The sequence below is a fragment of the Parasteatoda tepidariorum genome, chromosome 8 (genome assembly GCF_982258835.1).
Source record: "Parasteatoda tepidariorum strain Cologne lab strain chromosome 8, Ptep-v5.0, whole genome shotgun sequence".
NCBI lineage: Eukaryota > Metazoa > Arthropoda > Arachnida > Araneae > Theridiidae > Parasteatoda > Parasteatoda tepidariorum.
This window is the reverse complement of record NC_141762.1, coordinates 11,397,683-11,416,769: the sequence shown is the minus strand read 5'-3', so window position 1 is coordinate 11,416,769 and position 19,087 is coordinate 11,397,683. Positions and strand designations below refer to the sequence as shown.

The 19,087-nt window shown below is 31.3% G+C and overlaps 1 protein-coding gene across 2 annotated transcripts in view; it reads left to right on the top strand.

The window, feature by feature from the left end:
• The window catches only part of LOC107437837 (uncharacterized), a 93,194-nt gene that overhangs the window by 25,700 nt on the left and 48,407 nt on the right, over positions 1–19,087 (top strand). For both annotated transcript variants that reach the window (XM_087149829.1, XM_087149830.1), the window contains exons 12-20: positions 901–1,013; positions 3,469–3,569; positions 5,904–5,942; positions 6,073–6,200; positions 7,985–8,055; positions 9,593–9,657; positions 12,192–12,339; positions 17,544–17,661; positions 18,726–18,826. In XM_087149829.1, the coding sequence (XP_087005955.1) occupies positions 901–1,013; positions 3,469–3,569; positions 5,904–5,942; positions 6,073–6,200; positions 7,985–8,055; positions 9,593–9,657; positions 12,192–12,339; positions 17,544–17,661; positions 18,726–18,826 (884 nt within the window). The remainder of the gene's footprint in view (positions 1–900; positions 1,014–3,468; positions 3,570–5,903; positions 5,943–6,072; positions 6,201–7,984; positions 8,056–9,592; positions 9,658–12,191; positions 12,340–17,543; positions 17,662–18,725; positions 18,827–19,087) is intronic.

Here is a 19,087-nt window from a genome sequence, read left to right as displayed (position 1 = left end):
ATAGATTTTTCAAAAAAGGCCTTCACCAGGAAAAAAGTAACTTCACTATTTAATCAATATATGCCCATAGCAGTCAATTTTAATTGATAATTTTATAAGCGCTGCAGTCACGCTCATTGGCACTCTGTTGATTCTAATCGTCACGTACTTATAATTACTAGCACAGCAGTAGCAGCCCAATAACCAATTATTTATTCGCATTCATTTTACGATTTTGTTAGTCAATCTTTTATTTTAATTCCTCATTAAAACTATTACAAGATTAAGTATCATATGATGCAGAAATAAAAGCCCCCCCCGGGGCCTAAAGGTCTCTATCAATCTAATGACGATGACATGATAAAGATCAATCAATCAATCAAATTACTATCACATGATGGAGAAAGGAACGACCCCACGGGGCCAATAGGCCCATATCAATCAAACTACTATGGAGGGAATGATTTGAAAGACCGCGCCAATTACTCTTTCTGAGGAAGTATTTCCTTTTCTTTCCTTTTTTAACATTTTTTTCTAAATGATATGCAATGATGGGTAAAAATCTGAATGACTGAAAACTTTTTAGTGCGAAATTTAAGACATATGTCTTAGTTCTATTTTTATCATCTATCTAGAGATATCTTTAACAATACAAGCATCCTTATGAATACAAAATTTATCATGATTCAAAATATCAGTTTTTTTGGATCTAAAATCATTCTGCTGTTACACTGTAGAACTAAATTGGCCGCCTGAAGAAAAAAAAACCTTCAACCAAGTTTAAATATAAATATTTTAAACTCTTTTTAGTATGATTTTCTTTTATTAATTCTGCAAAATGTTGAGTCAAAAGTTATTCATGGTGGCTTCTGCTTAAGTTGATTTCAAAAATGAAAATGAATGTAATTATTTTTACATTAGAAGTACCTTTGACAGTCAAGTTCACCGATGAGATTTCTCAATTTGGAGATATTTCTGGTGGAAAAGGATCATCTTTGGGAAAGTTAACCAAACTGAGCCGAAAAGACAAGTCAGTAAGTACTGTAAAATATTTTTGGATTTCATTTTTTTTTCAATTTTTATTAGCTATTTCAACAACTATTTGTGGATGCAAAAGAAGAAAAATAAGACCTAAAAACTAAGGTATTTAAATTTTACAGTCATATCTTTCAAGCAATTTAAAATAGATCTTTATAGATCCAAAATGATACGGTCACAGTTAGATTACATATTGATCAGTTTCACATTGATAAGCCATCACAAAATGGAAAAACTCCTACCTGCCGAATTCTCCTAGTTGTCGGTCATAAGAAATAATTTTATAGCTTTTTGTTCATTTATTCTTAAGGTTTTCCACAAAAACTAATGATTTCAATAGCGATAAATGAATTGTACAAAATTTCGATACATGTAACTGAACTGAGCTTGATTATGATACTTATAATTGATTTCGATTACTATAAGGAATTCTGTCTGATTTTGATAGTGATGCACGAATTATGTTCGATTTCGATGCCCATAAATGAACAGTTCCAAAAGCCATATTACACGGTCTTCGGAAACTACCGATACAGAAAGTTCTCACTTCGGCATCTCAAAGTCTCAGTAAAAACTTTCCGAAGCTTTTTCTCTAATTTGCTCTCTTTGGTACGTAACTCTCAAAGTGGACAACTTGTAGTTTCCACACGAAGTACGTTTTAACACGTTCACGCCGGGAAAAGTGAAAATACTGGTACGGGAAAAGAGAAAATACTGGTAGAAGAACTATTTCATAAAAATACTGGTACGGGAAAAGAGAAAAAACTGGTAGAAGAACTATTTCAATATTAGGTAATATTCGGGAGGAGTTACTCTATTCTCAACAATAACAATTCACTGTAATTAAATTTATCACTGCGAAGAAGCAATTCAATATAAAAATTGCATCCGTTGGAAACAATTGGTAGTTATGGATTTTTATTATTCCCGGAAGAAAACTAAAATGAAATTTATTTGTTACCAGTTTTTACTCCGGTTCGCTGCCAAGATGAGACAATCTAGCGTGGCCCACCGGTGGGTCACCCCGACGTGAACGTGTTAAATCAAGTAAACCAGCAGTGGAAAGAGAAGCTGTAGTTAAAAACTTAGTTTAAAATTTGAAAGTTTCTTTCATAAATGGTATAGTTTCAAAATATTCCCTTCAGTGCATCTTGAAGCATATGCACTATAGCTTCAAGATATCCCCTAAAGAAAACAATAACGTCTTTTTCATCAAATAAAACAAACTCCTGTGATTCTCCTCATTATTAATTAGGCTAATATATATAGAAATAATATATATATATATATTAAGATAGAAAATCCGGTATATCGGACGTAATTAGTGTAAATAATAATTTAAGTTACAAAATCAGACACGGAAATGTATTTTCTAGGAAAAAGGATCATACATTTGTTTCAAGAATTCTTTATCCTCATAATATGGGATTTGGTCAAAATCTTGAAAATATGGCATATAATAGTTTGGATAACAGTCAAAAGTTCGAGAACATAAATGTTAATTTATCTTTTTACGTATTTCGCTCTACCCTCTACCTCATGTATATTTTAAAGGTATCAAGCACTTTCTGCAAACAATAATAAAATTGGTTCAAAGAAAGTTCTGTTCAAAATTAGTTTTCAATTATTAATTATTTTTTTATTTCTTTGTTTAAAAATATTTTTAAAAAAATTGCATTGCAAGGTAATTAAAACTTTTTAATTCATTTAAAACACCTTAATTTAAAAAAAGTAGATTAAAAAATTTCTGTTAACAGAATCGGTTGAATACTTTCTAAATAACACCAAATTTTGCTTAATTTCGATATTGAGTAATGAATTGTGTGTCTGATTTTGATAACAATAAATGAGTGGTGAGTAGAAATGTTAGAATTATACTCATTTCTAAAATCAGTATTGCATACTGTTAGTTTTGACAATCGGAGGCCATATATAGTGGATGGACAAAGCAACCCACTCTTTTTAAGAATCGTAGTGTATCATTCACCAACAAAACAATTAGTTTAAAATTTCCATAATTAATTTTTTTTCAATGATTATTACAAGAAACAAAAAGCGAAAAAATATGAATAACTTATCAACTTTTGCTGCGAACTTTACGGGTCAAAGTTGAAAAAGCCCATGCACGCCTGTTAATTTGTTTTTTTTTTATCCCGGTTATTCCGGTTTTAAGTTAAAATATACATTGTGATTACTAGCATTATATGCTTTTTTATGTTAAGGATAACAAAATAAAATATGAATCTAATTTCTGCACCACTAACTATTATTCTTATGCAAATAAATCTTATAAGATTTATTTGTAATATATCTTAGATTATAATCTTATACTGTAATCTCATACTTTATAATATTTCTTAAACAAATAAATCTTAATATTAGTTACATCAAAATATTCATATTTCATATTTATAGACTAATTTGGTACTTAAAATTTATTTGGTTTCGTAGTTTATTGTTCCAAAGGGGATCGTTGTTACAACAGCTGCTTATGAAGAGTTTTTGACTCCTGATATACTGAATGCAGTGAAAAAATTAGAAAACGTTGCTTAGTGAGTAGTGAAAAGAGTTTATTTTGCTCATTTCGATTGTTTAAATTTTATCATTAAATTGAATCGAAAAAAAACTTATTTATATAGTTACTACAATTCATTTTTCAGCTTTTGCTTCGAATTGAATAAAAAATAATATTTGAATAAATAAGAACTGCAGAAACTTTACTTAATTGCTATCGTTTACCTCGAAAATGTAAAAATTTTCCGCCAATCACTTAATTTTGAGATAAATACTATTATGACTAAAATTATTATCCTCGAGTAACTTTACAATTGTTATTTTTTTTAAAAATGATTGATGATAGCTAACAGAACAGTTATCAGTACTAATTGAAAAATAGCTACTTTTCACTTAAATGTAGACTTTGTTTTATCATTTCTTTTTAATTTCATGAAAGCACTTTTCTAATTTCTGCAATTCATGCAATAGAACATTAAAAAGTTTTTGTGGACTTTTGACAGCAGCACATAAATAGTTATGTGATTGAATCAAATTGATATACCAGAGATTCCAATTTGCTCCGGATTTGACAAAATATTTTAAGAAACTGTACAGAATCATCCACGATTCCTTGATATGTCCATCCATTTTTCCATCAAGGCAAATTTCCAACACTCCTTCCTTACCTGTCGAATATTGAAGGTCCTGTACTATCGTCTTGTACGAATCCTGAATGTTCTGAGTTCTTACTAGGCATGATTCTTAATCGCCTTCACGAGATCATCACCAAACAAGACCATTTTTTTTAAAAAAAATCCTCATTCAAAAATGTAGCAGAAGATATCCAATTTCTCTTTGGATGCTGCTTTCTCTTTCTGTATGATCGTAAAACTGGTTAATTAACACGTTCACGCCGGGAAAAGTGAAAATACTGGAACCATACCTGCCAACTCTCCCGCATTTTGCGGGAGATTTTATTTTCATATTTAAAGTGGTAGTAAATATATACTATTTTTTCTTTTATAAATTTAATTTTTATATGATTTTGATCACCACTATTCTTACAAAAATTAAGCTTATATATTAATATGCGTTGCTATCATAGTTGTCAACTTAACTTTTTTCAAATGCAACGTATTTGTTTGCTTAAAATTGAAGTTTTAATTCCATTTTAATACCACTGGGAAAAATGATAATGGAAGGGATTAAAAGTTGGCACGTCTGCTGGAACGAGAAAATACTGGTAGAAGAACTATTTTAATATTAGATAATATTCGGGAGGAGTTAATCTATTCTCAACAATAACAATTCACTGTAAGGAAATTTATCACGGCGAAGTAGCAATTCAATATAAAAATTGCACCCGTTAAAAACTATTGGTAGTTATGGATTTTTATTAGTCCCGGAAAAAAACTAAAAAATGAAATTTTTTGTTACCAGTTTTTACACCGGTGCGCTGCCAAGATGAGACAATCTAGCGTGACCCACCGGTGGGTCACCCCGGCGTGAACGTGTTAAGTGAAACCTTTTTGGAAATACTTACACACTTCCGTGTTAGAAACAGACCTGTATCTGAGACAAAACTCCTTATAAAATTTTGTTTGATACGGGTATTTTTATTTTATTCATGCTAAAAAAATTTCGTTGTCTATTTTGAGAAAGTTTCAGTCTTAAAGTGAATCGTGAGAAAAGTTTCAGCGTTTGAAAGGAATTCTGAGGTTTTTTCAATTTAATTAATTCGTATAAGATATTGTTTCTTATTCCCTCCATGAAAATTAGTTGTTACACTTAGTTCGGAAATGTTTTCCCATGTTCCACTTTTAAAGAAGGTGGAGTCCGAAATAACTGCCAATGCAGTATAGTAGATCGTCACCAGTAAAATTATACCTCTAATGAATTAACGATTCATTAGCTTGAAGATAGATTTTAGTGATTACTGGTGGAAGAGTCCTTACAGAATGGGGCATAGCTTAGAAGTGTGCGGATCCTGGATATTTCTAATTAATTTGTTATTGATTTAAGAAGAATTGAATGGAAAGCTTGATAAGTAAAATCTGTTGATCGTAACGCTCTGAGATCTGTGAACAATATATAAAAAAAGAAAATCATCAGAATCAGTAATCAGTACAATGATATTCAAATGTTGGAACTAATTTGGTACAGATTGGGCATTATTCAGTTTGTGAACTTAGAGGGATTTGTGAAAGCAAGGTCTATATAGCAAGTCCTCATGCAAATTGTACAGTATATGTAGAGAACTGATTAAGTATTGGTTATTTGTTTCCACCCACCTAATAAATATTCTCATTAAAGTATATCTAAAAAAAATGCTGAAAAGAATAACATAACATTTAATAAATTCTTAAGAGTTTATCCTCTTTCAATTTCAGTGGGAATACTGAAGGAGAAATAAAAGATGAATGTGAAGCGTAAGTAACAAGTTTTAATTACTTTTGCAAAAAATAATTTTATTGTGCAAATTATTAGTTTTTATTTTCAAAAAAAGGCTCTCAGACATTATTTGAGTAAGTAATTCATGACGTTTTGAATTTTTTGTAGTGTTGCCAAAATCATTTTAAACACAACCTTGCAGAACAAAATATCGCTGAGTATTGTGGAAAATTTGAAATCTGTTTTTGGAGATGGAATTAGAAACTATAAATTTGCTGTTAGATCATCTGCTACAGGTATTTCTTTTTTCTTTCTTCTTTATTTAAATAAACTGGGCACCTGGGCCGTGCAGCGGCCCCTATCCCATTCATCATGAAATTACAACAATGAGATTACAACATTTTGAATATAAGCAGTCGTTGTGGTAGCTTTGCTACAGGTATTTGAAATAGTTAAAAAGTATGTATAGTAAATTTCATACATTTAAAAGTGGTTGTTAAAACTTTACATTGAAGACGGACTTTTTTACGGACTTCTGATCTTTCGACAATTGGTTGCTGAAATAATATCTTGATGTATTTGTAACTGGACTAAAATATTTATCAATTTAAAGTAAGCATAGGCGGATATAGAAACTACCACGCAAACTTTGAAGACTAAAACGGGAGAGATATGTAAGCACTAATAACAGGTTTGTAGAATAATGCGTTAAGTTAACCAAACCCTGTCATGTAATACCATTAAATTAAAGGCTTTCATATGAAATAATGGCAAGTCAAACTAAACAAAAGAAATACCTGTGACAGGGCTTAAAGACTTAAACAGAAATTATATGTAAGCACTATAACAGGGTTCCCACGGTCCTTGAGAATTTTAAAATGTGGTAATAAAAATAAAAGAAATTTTGACACTTTTATTTCTGTGTAGCCACCACTAAAAGATGTTTTCTAAAAAATATATATATTCACGAAAATTTCAGCACTTTACGATGAAAAAGCATATTAAAACAAAAAAATATATTGTAGCTCCACCCTAAATTTACTACCACTTTTTAAATTTTTCAAGGACCGCGGGAACCCTGTATAAGCAGAATGATAAAGGAAAAAATACCATTAATTAACCAAAGTCGATTACGCAGAAATAATTAATGGAAGGCTTTCTATTGTAAAAAGTGTTGACTAATAAAAATCGATTAGAATATATTAATAATAGTAGCTTTTTTAATCATATTTCTTTCCGATTACTATTGTTAGTGACTGCATTTTCATTAAAAAACTTCCAGTGTAATTCGTAGTGGTAGTTACAATTGAACAATTAAACATATTAAATAAATAAAAAAGGAATAGAACTCCTACCCCTTCTTGCAATTTCAGTCGCTCTGGCATTCCTGAATAATGGCAAGTCAAAATAAGCAGAAAATTAACTGTGGCGTGGCAAGTTTTTGAGACTAAAACGGGAATTATATGTAATCACTATTATCAAATTTATATAGAAGAAAAAAAACTGTAATTAACCAAACATTGCCACTCAAAACCCTTAAATTAAAGACTTCGTATGAAATAATGGCAAGTTATTAAGCCTAAAACGGGAATTATATATAATCACTATTGCAAGATGTATAAATAAAAAAGAGGCTATTATTTTACCAAACCCTGTTACGTAAAGATCTTCTATTAAATTCCTGCATATGAAATAATGACAAGTCAAAAATCGACAGAAAAAAAATACATGTGCCAAGTTTTAACTAACTCAAACTAAACTCAAACTAGTTCTAACTAACTTAAACTAGTCAAAACTAAAACATGAAGAAAAAAATTGTCATTAATTGACCAAACCCTGTCATATGTAAGAACCTTAAATTAAAAAACTTTCATATGAAAAAATGGCAAGTCAAAATAGACAAAAAATACACGAGGCAAAGTCAATACAATTTTGTTATAAGTTTATGCGAAATTCGTTTTAACGAAAATATTTAGCAGTGTCTTTCTTTCTTTTTCTTTTTAATAAATACGATAACACTGAAAGATTGAAATATCAATATATCCTTGTCTTCCAATAAATAATTTTTTCTTTCTTTCAGGGGAGGATACCGATGTGATGTCAGCAGCTGGTCAAATGGACACTTATTTGGGAGTTCAAGGTTTACAAGAGGTAATTTTAACTCTAGCTCATAATTTTCGACAACTATAAATCTCAGTATTTCGATTATAGTACATACTGTCATACAATTGAAAAAAGAAAGTAAGTCCATTAGAATACATTTCAGGAAAAGAGACTTGATGACTATTTTTGCCGTTTATGTTCAATACATTGGAGTAAATAACTTATGTTTAAATCACATTCGTTATACCAGCGGCTCTCAATTTTTTCGGCTACAGTACCCTAAATGATCGAGCATCTTTTGGCGGAACCCCAAATTCATAAATAAAATTAGTAGCTGTGGAAAAAACTAACAGAAATAAAAGTAAAAATGAAATGAAAATTACTGTGATCATATTTAATGCGAAGAATTAAATTTATTCAGTCATCGTTTTACCAATACTGAACTTGAGATCAAATGTTTTTTGTCAAACAGTTCATTTTTCTGGCCTGGAGTGGCATCTATAGAGAAGTTCTGAATTTGTGTTTAAGATATACATAAGCCAAAAACGAATAATGTAGGCTGATTTATAGTTTTAGAAAAGGAACTGTTATAAATGTGGAGAACTATTATTTGAGAACATAATTCTTTATTCTAGAATCTGATCACTTTATATTGAATTGAAAATTTAAATTTGAAATAATAATGTTTTTTTTATTAAAAAAAAGCATATCATTTTCACAATTTATTCAAATTAGTGTTATTGGAATTTTTTTTAAGAAATTTGCTAGTCTTTCTTTATTGTTAATTTACTTTAATTGCATAAAAGTGACTAAACTATCAAATAAATGATGTTTTGTTATGTGGATATAATTATAAGGAAAGGTTTCAAAAATCAATACTGAATTAAAGAATTAAAACTCTCAGAACTCATAAGAGGCTTCTTAGGAAACCCAGGTTCTGTGGAACACCATTTGCGAACCACTGCTTTATACCGTTGAATGCCCAACGCTTTATATTTTAAGATGTAAGTTTTGTTTGGTTTCTAAAATGGAAAATAATTTCGCCGTAACTAGAGCTTATAATTAGTTTTATGAACAAAATTATAAATTTTCCCTTTTATCACGTGACAAAAAGAAAAACTTGCCTATTTATATTCATTAGTCTAGAGATAAACGAAATCCAGTTGTAGCTTGTCTCCAATAGGTTTCTCCCACCTAAAAGTTTTAACACATTCCTGCACACAATTCTCACTCACTGAGCTTTTTTTTAAATAGCTAACCAGAGAATAAACTTGGTAAGTTCAATATCTTACTTTTTTTCTGTCCTTGTTAGATTGCAAAGATTTTTTTTTTACTTAAAACCCCTTAACCGTAGTAGTACTTAAACAAATTACAATAAAAATTCCCTGTTGAAACAAAATATTTAATTCTGTTTTCTGAGTTGGCCCTTTTTTATTTGATTTTACTAAAATATTAGGGCATTTTTTTAAAGTGAGTGTATTAAAATGAACATAAATATACATATAATTTTATTTTGATTTTGTATTTATTATGCAATATTAAAACTATGCAGATTTTTTATGCAATATTAATTGCTTTTATGCAGATATTCTATGCTGTCAAAAAATGTTGGGCTTCTCAGTTTGGTCATATAGCTGTTGAATATAAAAAGTAAGAATTACATGCAACCTTCATAGCTGCCAACTCGTCCGGTTTTCCCGGAAGATTTTATTTTCATATTTAAGCGGCAGCAAAGATCCTGTTATTCCACTAAATTTTTTGAATTACAATAATATTTATAAATGAGTTTGACCACCCCTACATGTAAATAATAACAACAAATATCTGTAACCCTAATGGTCTTCCATACCCTCCAACTGCTACGGAATTTCCGTAGTTTCAGAAATCTTCTTTTCAGATGGTAGCAAAGTTAATGTCTTAATATTTAAAAAAAATTAATTTTAGCGTAACTTGTCCACTATTACTTATAAAAGTGCAGGCCATATGGCTAGATTCTTAAGTTCTGATAAAAGTTTTATGAGAGATCCATTTGCTTTAAAAATTTCTACTTTGGTTCGCTACCACTAGAAAGAATTATTTTCAAACTCCTCATAAGTTGGAGGGTATAGTCTTTACGATAGTGACCAGTATAAGCTTATTTCTTCATGACTTATGAGCACAGAGCAAACTAGTGTAAGATGAATCGGTTGGTGGCGCTACGCGTCAAATACCGAGGTACCCTACATATCCAACATTCAGCATCCAGCATTTACGATAGTGAGTTTTCACTTGGCTAAAATATAAATGTAATCTTGAGTAAGATTGTTTTTTTGGTAATTGTTTTACTACCACTTAACAAATACAATCTCGGTAAGAGCGACAGTTGGCAGGTATGCCCTTAGTTCTAATCTTAATATACATACTTTTACATACCTGCCAACAAGTACAACCGTTGAGAAATAATCTTCTTAGTAGTAGCGTTTTGACGTATTAAATCCTGAAGTTTAGAGTTTAAAAAAAAATTAATCTACCACGACTAATTAAGAATTTGAAGAAAAGTTTAGATAAAATCTTACTTACTTACTTTATTTACAAAAATTGGGCACCTGGGCCACTTAGCGGCCCCTATCCCATACATCTAGAAATTTACAGAAAATTTATAGTAATAACATTTTGAATTTAGCAGTCGATGTGGTAGCTAATACAAAAACAAGCACTTTGCTTGAGTAAATATAACATTTGAATATCTGATTCATCGAATCTAAGTTGATATATATAAATATAAACATAATTTGACATATATATACATAAGTTTGACATAAATAAATAATAACATAAATTGATACATATTTCACTAATTAAATTTCTATATTTTAACTAGCACATATTTAATTGTGACATACATTGAAGTTCATTCGAATACATTGCGGTAACCATAAAAAAAAATTAAGCCGTTTGCTTGTGAAATAATAAAACAATGAAATTTAATATGACAAATTGACTTAACACTAGAAATATTGATTGTAGACTTAAATTAAAAATAAAGATAAAACATGATTTGATATGTACAGTAATTGATTTTTGAAAAATGAAAGGCATAATTGATGAATATAGATAAATCATACCTTGATACATGATGAAATAACATATTTGGAGAAAATGCAGTGAATATATTTTATCAGAGAAGTATTGCTCATTAAATACAATAGAATTTTCAAAAGAATTTAACATGCAAAGTTGATATATATGTATGCATAAATTGGTTATATTATCAGAAAATAATTCTTAATGTCATTTAATTTAACTTAAGTAAAAGTCTGATGTGAAAAGTTCAGTGAATTTAACTTGAGAGTCTTGAAAATAAAAGTAGAACTCACTGGGATTGAGATGTTTCCCCGATGATCCCCCGCAGAAGACGGAGCACTTCTTCATTTTTGAGCAATTCCTGTAATTCTTTGATTAATGACACTAATCGATGAGCAAGTTTAGGCGTCGAATATGATGTAGATAAAATCTGTTGGCTAATACAGGGTTTCCGCGATCCTTGAAAAGTTTTTCTAGTGGTTGTAAGTTTAAGTTAATGCTAGAAAATATTTCTTATTTTAAGATACCACTTAATCGTTAAAGAAACTTGAGATTTAATGCATATATACTTTCTTTGGAAAACAATTTTGAATAGTGTTTACAAAAATCAGACATTTGTTTTATTATCGTTATCGCTTTTTAAAATTTTCAAGACCCGAGGGAACCCTGTAATAATCTCTTTTGGGAGTATCTCACCAATACTTTGACTCTTAACATAACTGCAAGCAGTATAACAGTGTAAACTCTTAGCCTGCTTCTTGATTCTGTATTTCTCTCACGCTGACCACTTATACTGCCAGTATCTTAGCTCCTCTGCAGATGAAACCCTTCTTAGCTCTACTACAGATGAAAGTGTAAGATACCAACTTCGCGGGCACGGACTCTGTACTCAACTTCAGTCTAAGTCAAAGCTAATTATGCGTCATAGATGCCTTAATAGTTTTTTTTCTAGAAAATTTTTCCAAACTTAATTGCTGTTTCGTTTGCTAAACCATTTCCAACGACCGTACAAGTTGGCAGGCATGCATTTGATATACCTTAAACATAAAATTTATTGAAATATTTTTGTCCTCTTGATTGAATGTGTACATATTTTGTTTAAAAATATATATTTATTTTAGACAGAATGGGCAAATTTTGAATTCACCAATGGCTGTTGTTATACAAAAGATGGTTGCTTGTGAAGTAGCTGGAGTTATTTTTACTTGTGACCCTGTGAACAATAACCCGGATGTTATCACAATAACAGCTAATTATGGCTTAGGAGAGGTAAGATACAGTATATCAGCTACCGTTAAATTGTAGGATCTGTTATTTCATAAAATAACTGGGTAATTTTTGAAATAACTAGTTATTCAATAATTTAATATGCTTTTTAACAAGACAATAAAAGTATATTAAACTATAGAATTCTGCGATTAACTAGGTATTCTATTAAATAACGATTATTTGATCGTTAAAGTATGAAATACGGTACTCAGAAGTTCTTTGAGCCGGTTCTTGCAGATTTTAGTCAGTTTTGAGCCACTTATAGCTGCTGACGTGTGGGTGCACGCTTCAGTTCGTTGCTTTTAGACGTAGAAAGTAGACGATGTATTTATGTTAGCCTTTCACATTTTGGTTTATTAACAAAATCTGCAATAGAGATAAAATGTATTTTTTTAAGATGTATTTATAAAATTATGTACTCAATTAATTTATAAAATAACTTTGAAATGGTTTATTTTTCACTTTAGCGGTCTATCATATGTTATTTCATTGAATAACTAGCTAAAGTATGAAATTTTTCATCTATTATATACTTCAACTGACTTGTCTAGTTATTTCATGAAATAACTAGGAAATTATTCTATGAAATAACTGAATTATACACTTTAACTGTAACATATCCATATAACTCAGGCTAGCACTACCTGGGAAAAAGTAAAAAATAGCTAAGTTTTATACAGCTTTTTTTGAAAAATATTGAAATTTAGCTTCTATTTGAGCATTTAAAAAAGTATCCTAAGACAATTTTATACCCATATACATTTCCGTTAAATTATAAAATTTGGCAACTATATATTTTTCTTTAAATTTTGCTACCTCTTAAAAAATATCAAGAGCGTGTCACTTTGTTTACTTTTCTTGATTTAAATTACTAATGATAAAGAAATCGTTTTTCTGAGATTTTAACTGTTCTTAGTTTGATGTATATTGAAGAACAATTAAAACTGTCTTAAGAAAAAAAAATCCCATCCAGCACAAAACAAGAGCAATTAAATAAACTTTGATATTGACTATTACTAAAATGCACAGTAAAGAGAGTGCGTAGTTTTTCTTAAAACTAACTTTATGGTATTCAGTTTATTTTAGTTTTCTTAGAATATTTTTATAAGAAAAAGGCAGCAATTCTTACGGTGTTCACATAATATTTAAGATTCAAAGAAATAGCAATCAGAAGCATTCTCCGACAAAAGACAATGATAAATTCAAATATAGTTTTTAATAACTGCCAAGCATTAAAGTATTAAAAATTAATAATGATATTTTCAAACATTAGAGTAGCCATGATTAACTAAAACATTCAGAAACAGTTTCAGTGTTGTGTATTAATTAAATTTACTAACTTCTAATTACTAGATAAAATCAATTACTTCTCAATTGCTAATTATCAGATTTTTTTTAATTCTAGTATATAGCAATTTCAGTACACTTCTGAAGAGTCCTCTTTCTTCAGTCATGAGTTTTTCAAACCTGGAGTACTCCTCTTTTTTTTAAATATATTTACTATTAAGTAATTATAAGGCTTTAGATTTTAATTTTTATGAAAACTTTAAGTCGTTGTGAACCGAGTAGAAATTGTTTTACCTCAGAAAAATGTACTCTATTTAGATAAAGAATAATGTTTTTATACGAAGTCAGAATTTTCATTCTAAAATTATGGTAAAATAACCGGTAGCAGTCTGTCTATCAAATTAACCGCAAAGTTTACGGTAAAGAATTTTTTTTTACACTGCTGGACAATTGCTAAGGACGGATCACAAATTGCAATGTAGCATAACATTAGGCGAGACATGAGGCCTAGTAGAATAAAATATAGTTGCCACACTGTTCAGACATTAGAATAAAGAATATTCATTGTTCTGGAAAGTACAAAAGTTTTGAAACATCTGAAAGAAAAAAATGTTCATTTGATGCTGCGTACGGGAAAATGGAAGAATGCATCTAAATGTCAGTAGGCAACTTGAAGAAAGGTGTCAGTACGGCGCATGTCCACCGTGGAGTGTGATGCAACATTCTACACGTTGTTTCATACTTTGCACAACATTATCCAGCAGCTGTTGAGGCAATTTATCCCATTCCTCTGTCAGTGCACGGATGAGGGGGTTCTTGTTTGTCGGAGGATAGTTTCAACCAGCAAGTTGCCTCCCCAAAGCCTCCCAAACATTTTCAATGGGGTTTAGATCTGGAGAACGTGATGGCCATACGAGGCGTTGAATACCCTCGCTGTCTAGACAATCCTGAACAGCGAGGGTTCGATGACATGTTGCGTTGTCGTCCATAAAAACAAATTTATCACCGACAGCACAACGGAAAAGACGAACATGAGGAAGTAGAACTTCATCAATGTATCGTTGGCCCGTCATAGTCCCATTCGCAACCACATGTAGGCGCGTGCGGCCATTGATCATGATGCCGGCCCACACCATGACACTGCATGGTGGATATCAGTCCCTTTCCTGGATATTTTCTGGACGATAACCAGTACCACTGTCGCGCCAGATTAGTTGGCGTCTTCAATCCGATGACAGACTGAACCTACTCTCATCTGAGAATAGTACGCATGCCCAGTCCTGCTCAGTTCAATTGTGATGCTCACGACACCATTGCAAACGGGCAGTACGGTGCTGTCTGGTCAATGGGACACACACAACAGGTCTGCGGGCGTATAGTCCTCCTCCCCTCAAACGTCTGGCAACAGTTTTTCGGGAGTTCTGCTTTCCTGTGGCAGCAAGAAACTGATTTGCCACTTGCTGAGCTGTAGTGCGCCTGTTCCTTTTTGCTTATAGGACGATGTATCTGTCTTCTGCAGGTGTCGTACTTCTAACACGACCTCCCCCGTGCCACCTACTACACATTCCAGTAGTTTTAAATGATTGCCACAGCCGTGAAACAACGCTGTGAGCGATGTCGAACTCCATGGCAACATCTGTCATTTTTCGCCCTTCTTCGATCTTTCCAATAATTCGGCCACGCTTGAAATCATCTAAGAGATATCGGGAAAACATGCCGAAACTTTCAAGTTCGTCAACTAAACCTTTCGTGTAAAACTTTGACTTGTAATAACAACTCTCCACACGCGTCAAAACCTTTAAAGCGCTTATCAGGGCTATCACGTGATGAACAGACGTGGAAAAAAAATTTGCATACGCATACCTCTTCTTACTATATCCCGCACTTATTCTAATTTTCCTTATTTTGCTTCCTTTCATTTTGTGATTGCTATGGATGATAGTGTTATCCGCCCTTAGCAATTGTCCAGCAGTGTACCTTTACGTTTCAGAAATCGTTTACAGCTAGTATGGTGGATGCTGGATATGAGTGAAAACTCGGCATTAAGCGCGAAGCGCTTCTAACCGATTCGTCGATTCTGTTGAGACATACGAGGTCATATGTGATTCAAAGTTCTAAGCTAAACAAGTTCTTTTATTTTATTTATAAAAAATTGGGCACCTGGGCCGAGCAGCGGCCCCTATCCCATACATCTAGAAATTACATACATAAGTTTGAAGTGATAACATTTTGAATTTAGCAGTCGATGAGGTAGCTAATAGAAAATTACAAGCACTTTGCTTGGGTAAATAAACATTTGAATATCGAAACTAAATTTACACATATAAATAAAAACATAATTTGAAATATATACACATAGGTTGACATAAATATAGTAGATATAACATTTGAATATCGAATCTAAATTGACACATATAAATATTAACATAATTTGAAAGGAACATATTTACATTGTGGTAGCCATAAAAAAATCAAGCCGTTTGCTTGTGAAATAATGAAACAATGAAATTTTCAATATGACAAATTGGCGTTTTTACATAACATTCGAAATGTTGATTCTAGACTTAAATTAAATATAAAGATAACACATGATTTGATATGCTAAACACTTTCAAGCCGGGTAAAGTGAAAATACTGGTAGAAAAACTATTTCAATATTAGATAACATTCGGGAGGAGTTAATATATTCTCAACAATATCAATTCACTGTCAGGAAATTTTTCACGGCGAAGAAGCAATTCAATATAAAAATTGCATCCGTAAAAAACAATTGGTAGTTATGGATTTTTATTATTCCCGGAAAAAAACTAAAAAATGAAATTTATTGTTACCAGTTTTTACTCCGGTGCGCTGCCAAGATGAGACAATCTAGCGTGACCCACCGGTGGATCACCCAGGCTTGAACGTGTTGAAGTTCAGATTAAAGCCTAGTACGGTTTAAAAGACACAATTTTAAAACTATATGGAGTTTTTTTATTTGCTGGTATTTACAACCAGTATTTTTTTCAAAATCGTTAAGAAGAAAATTTAGCTGGAGATTGGTGCTAGCTTTTCGTTTGATAATAAGCATTGGTGTTAACTCTGCAGGATACTCTTTATGTGTTGATAAGAATGGAAATAATATTGACGTGTTAACTCTGGGACTCGAACTCCTGTTCTGTCGGTCATTACAGATCTACCGTCTCGAATATAATATGTACAAAAGTGCAAGGAGCTAAGTTGCTTCATTAAGCGGGCCTATAGTTGGTGCGAGAAAATTCTGGGTGTTTAAACATATTACGTAAAAGCTGTTAATATACTTGTTTTTTCAAAGCTTACAGTTTATTTATGGTTATTTGACCGTTTTGTTAAAATAATGTTTAATAACAATTAAATTAATTGTTATTTCACCATTGTTTCTGAGAAGTTTCCAAAAGAGTGCAAGTTAATTGCATAGCTGCCAACACTTCCGATTTCCCTGGAAAGTTTTCTTTTCATTTTTAAAGTGATGACGAAACTTATGTTATTCCATAAAACCTTTCGAATTATAGTAATAACTATAAATGCGTTTGACCACAACTACAAGTAAGTAATTAGAACAAATATATAAAAGCAATATTGCCTTTACGATAGCAAATTTCATCCTGGGAAGAATTTAAATATATTTTTGTGACAGATTGTTTTTTGGTAATGGTTTTACCACCACTTGGAAAATCCATCCTCGGAAAGAGTGATGACTGGCAAGTATGTAATTAGATCCTCAATACCAAAGGCGTTTTTGAAATCTCATTTTTTTCAGCTTAATACTTTGACATTATAATTCTAGTTATATTTTATTTTACTTATTGGTACGCTTAAAATTAAACTGACTATGCATCATAACTAGCGAATATTCAGTAAAATTTTTTAAAAAGAATTTTTGTTATATTTTCTTAAAGACTGTAGTTTCTGGATCTGTTGAACCGGATACTATAATGCTGGATCGATCCAATAACGAAGAAATCAAAGTGAAATCAATAGTTGTTGGCTCAAAACATCAGAGAATTGTTTTAAAAGGTAGGTTATAATAATTTATACAAAATATATCTTTAGAACTGTTATTTCAAAATATTTGCTGCTTACGCTTACACTAGTAGTACAAGTCGTAACAAAAGTTTTCAGTTTAAAGAATATCTTAGGTTAAAAGAACTCCGTATGATTGGTTTGTCAAGTATAAAAATGGAAGTTTTGATGTCAAAAACTTACCTGGTTGTGTTCGTCCAGTTCAGTTAGATGAATGAAACAAACTTTTGAATGCTATTTTTTGTCAAGAAAACTGGCAGTGAAAATGTGATGCTCCCGCACTTTAAGTTTTGAAGAATTAAAAAAAAAAAAAAAAACAGCGAGATTGCCTACCAAATACGAATCAAAATTTTTTTATATTTACACTTTTCGACTCTTATAATTATCCCTTCAAATTTTAGAATCCGATGAAATAGGAGCTGTCATGGCTCAGAGGATAGAGCGTTCGTCTTCCAATAAGGTGAACCGGGTTCGAATCCCCGCCATGGCTGGTCGATACGAAATCCGTAGTCGGCTCACACCGACATCAGTGATGACGTAAAATAAACTTAGTAGTAGACGGATCATGAACTCGAGTGAGTCCCCTTGCCGTCAGGCTAAATATGGGAGGTTTTCGCTGTTTTTCTCTCCATGTAACGCAAATGCGGGTTAATTCCATCAAAAAAGTTCGCCACAAAGGCAAATTTAACCCAATGCTTGATCCAGAAGTTCCCCTGTCTTCTGCATTGGGTTCAAAATTACAAGGCTACAGGGTTGAATATTAGCAGTTGTAAACACGAAAATTGATAATTGGGTCAGCTGTTCAACAACGATTATAAAATAAATTCCGGTGAATCGGAAGAGTGAGATTTATCTGAAGACTTAATTAATTAATTCCAAATTTAAAAAAAATCTACGTTTACAATTTTCGACTCTTATTAATATTCCTTCAAATTTTAGAATCTCGTGGAATGGAAGAGGAATATTTATCTGAGGAATAAATAATTAATTACAAATTAAAAGAACCTATATTTACAATTTTCTTTTAATTATCTTATAATTATACTTTCGAATTTTAGAATCTGGTGGAACGGAAGAGGAAGATTTATCTGAAGATGCTAAAGCGACAACTTGTATAAGCGAAGAGATTGCTATAGACCTCGCAAAATTAGCGATAAGAGTACGTGTTTAATTTATTAAATAAAAATTTGTCTGATTGCCAACGCATTTTACGTTAACTTCTATTTTCTTAACAAAATTAACTGCATCTGCATAATTTCCTTGCTTGCCAACTAGCACGCTTTTTGCAAAATATTTTATAGAGCGGTCGACACCTAAAAACCAAAGCTCTCAGATTTTTTGGTAATTTTGACAACATTTTAAAAACCTCACCACGTAAGAGCTGGAGTTCTGAGTTGGATGTAAAAGAGGATCTTTGCTC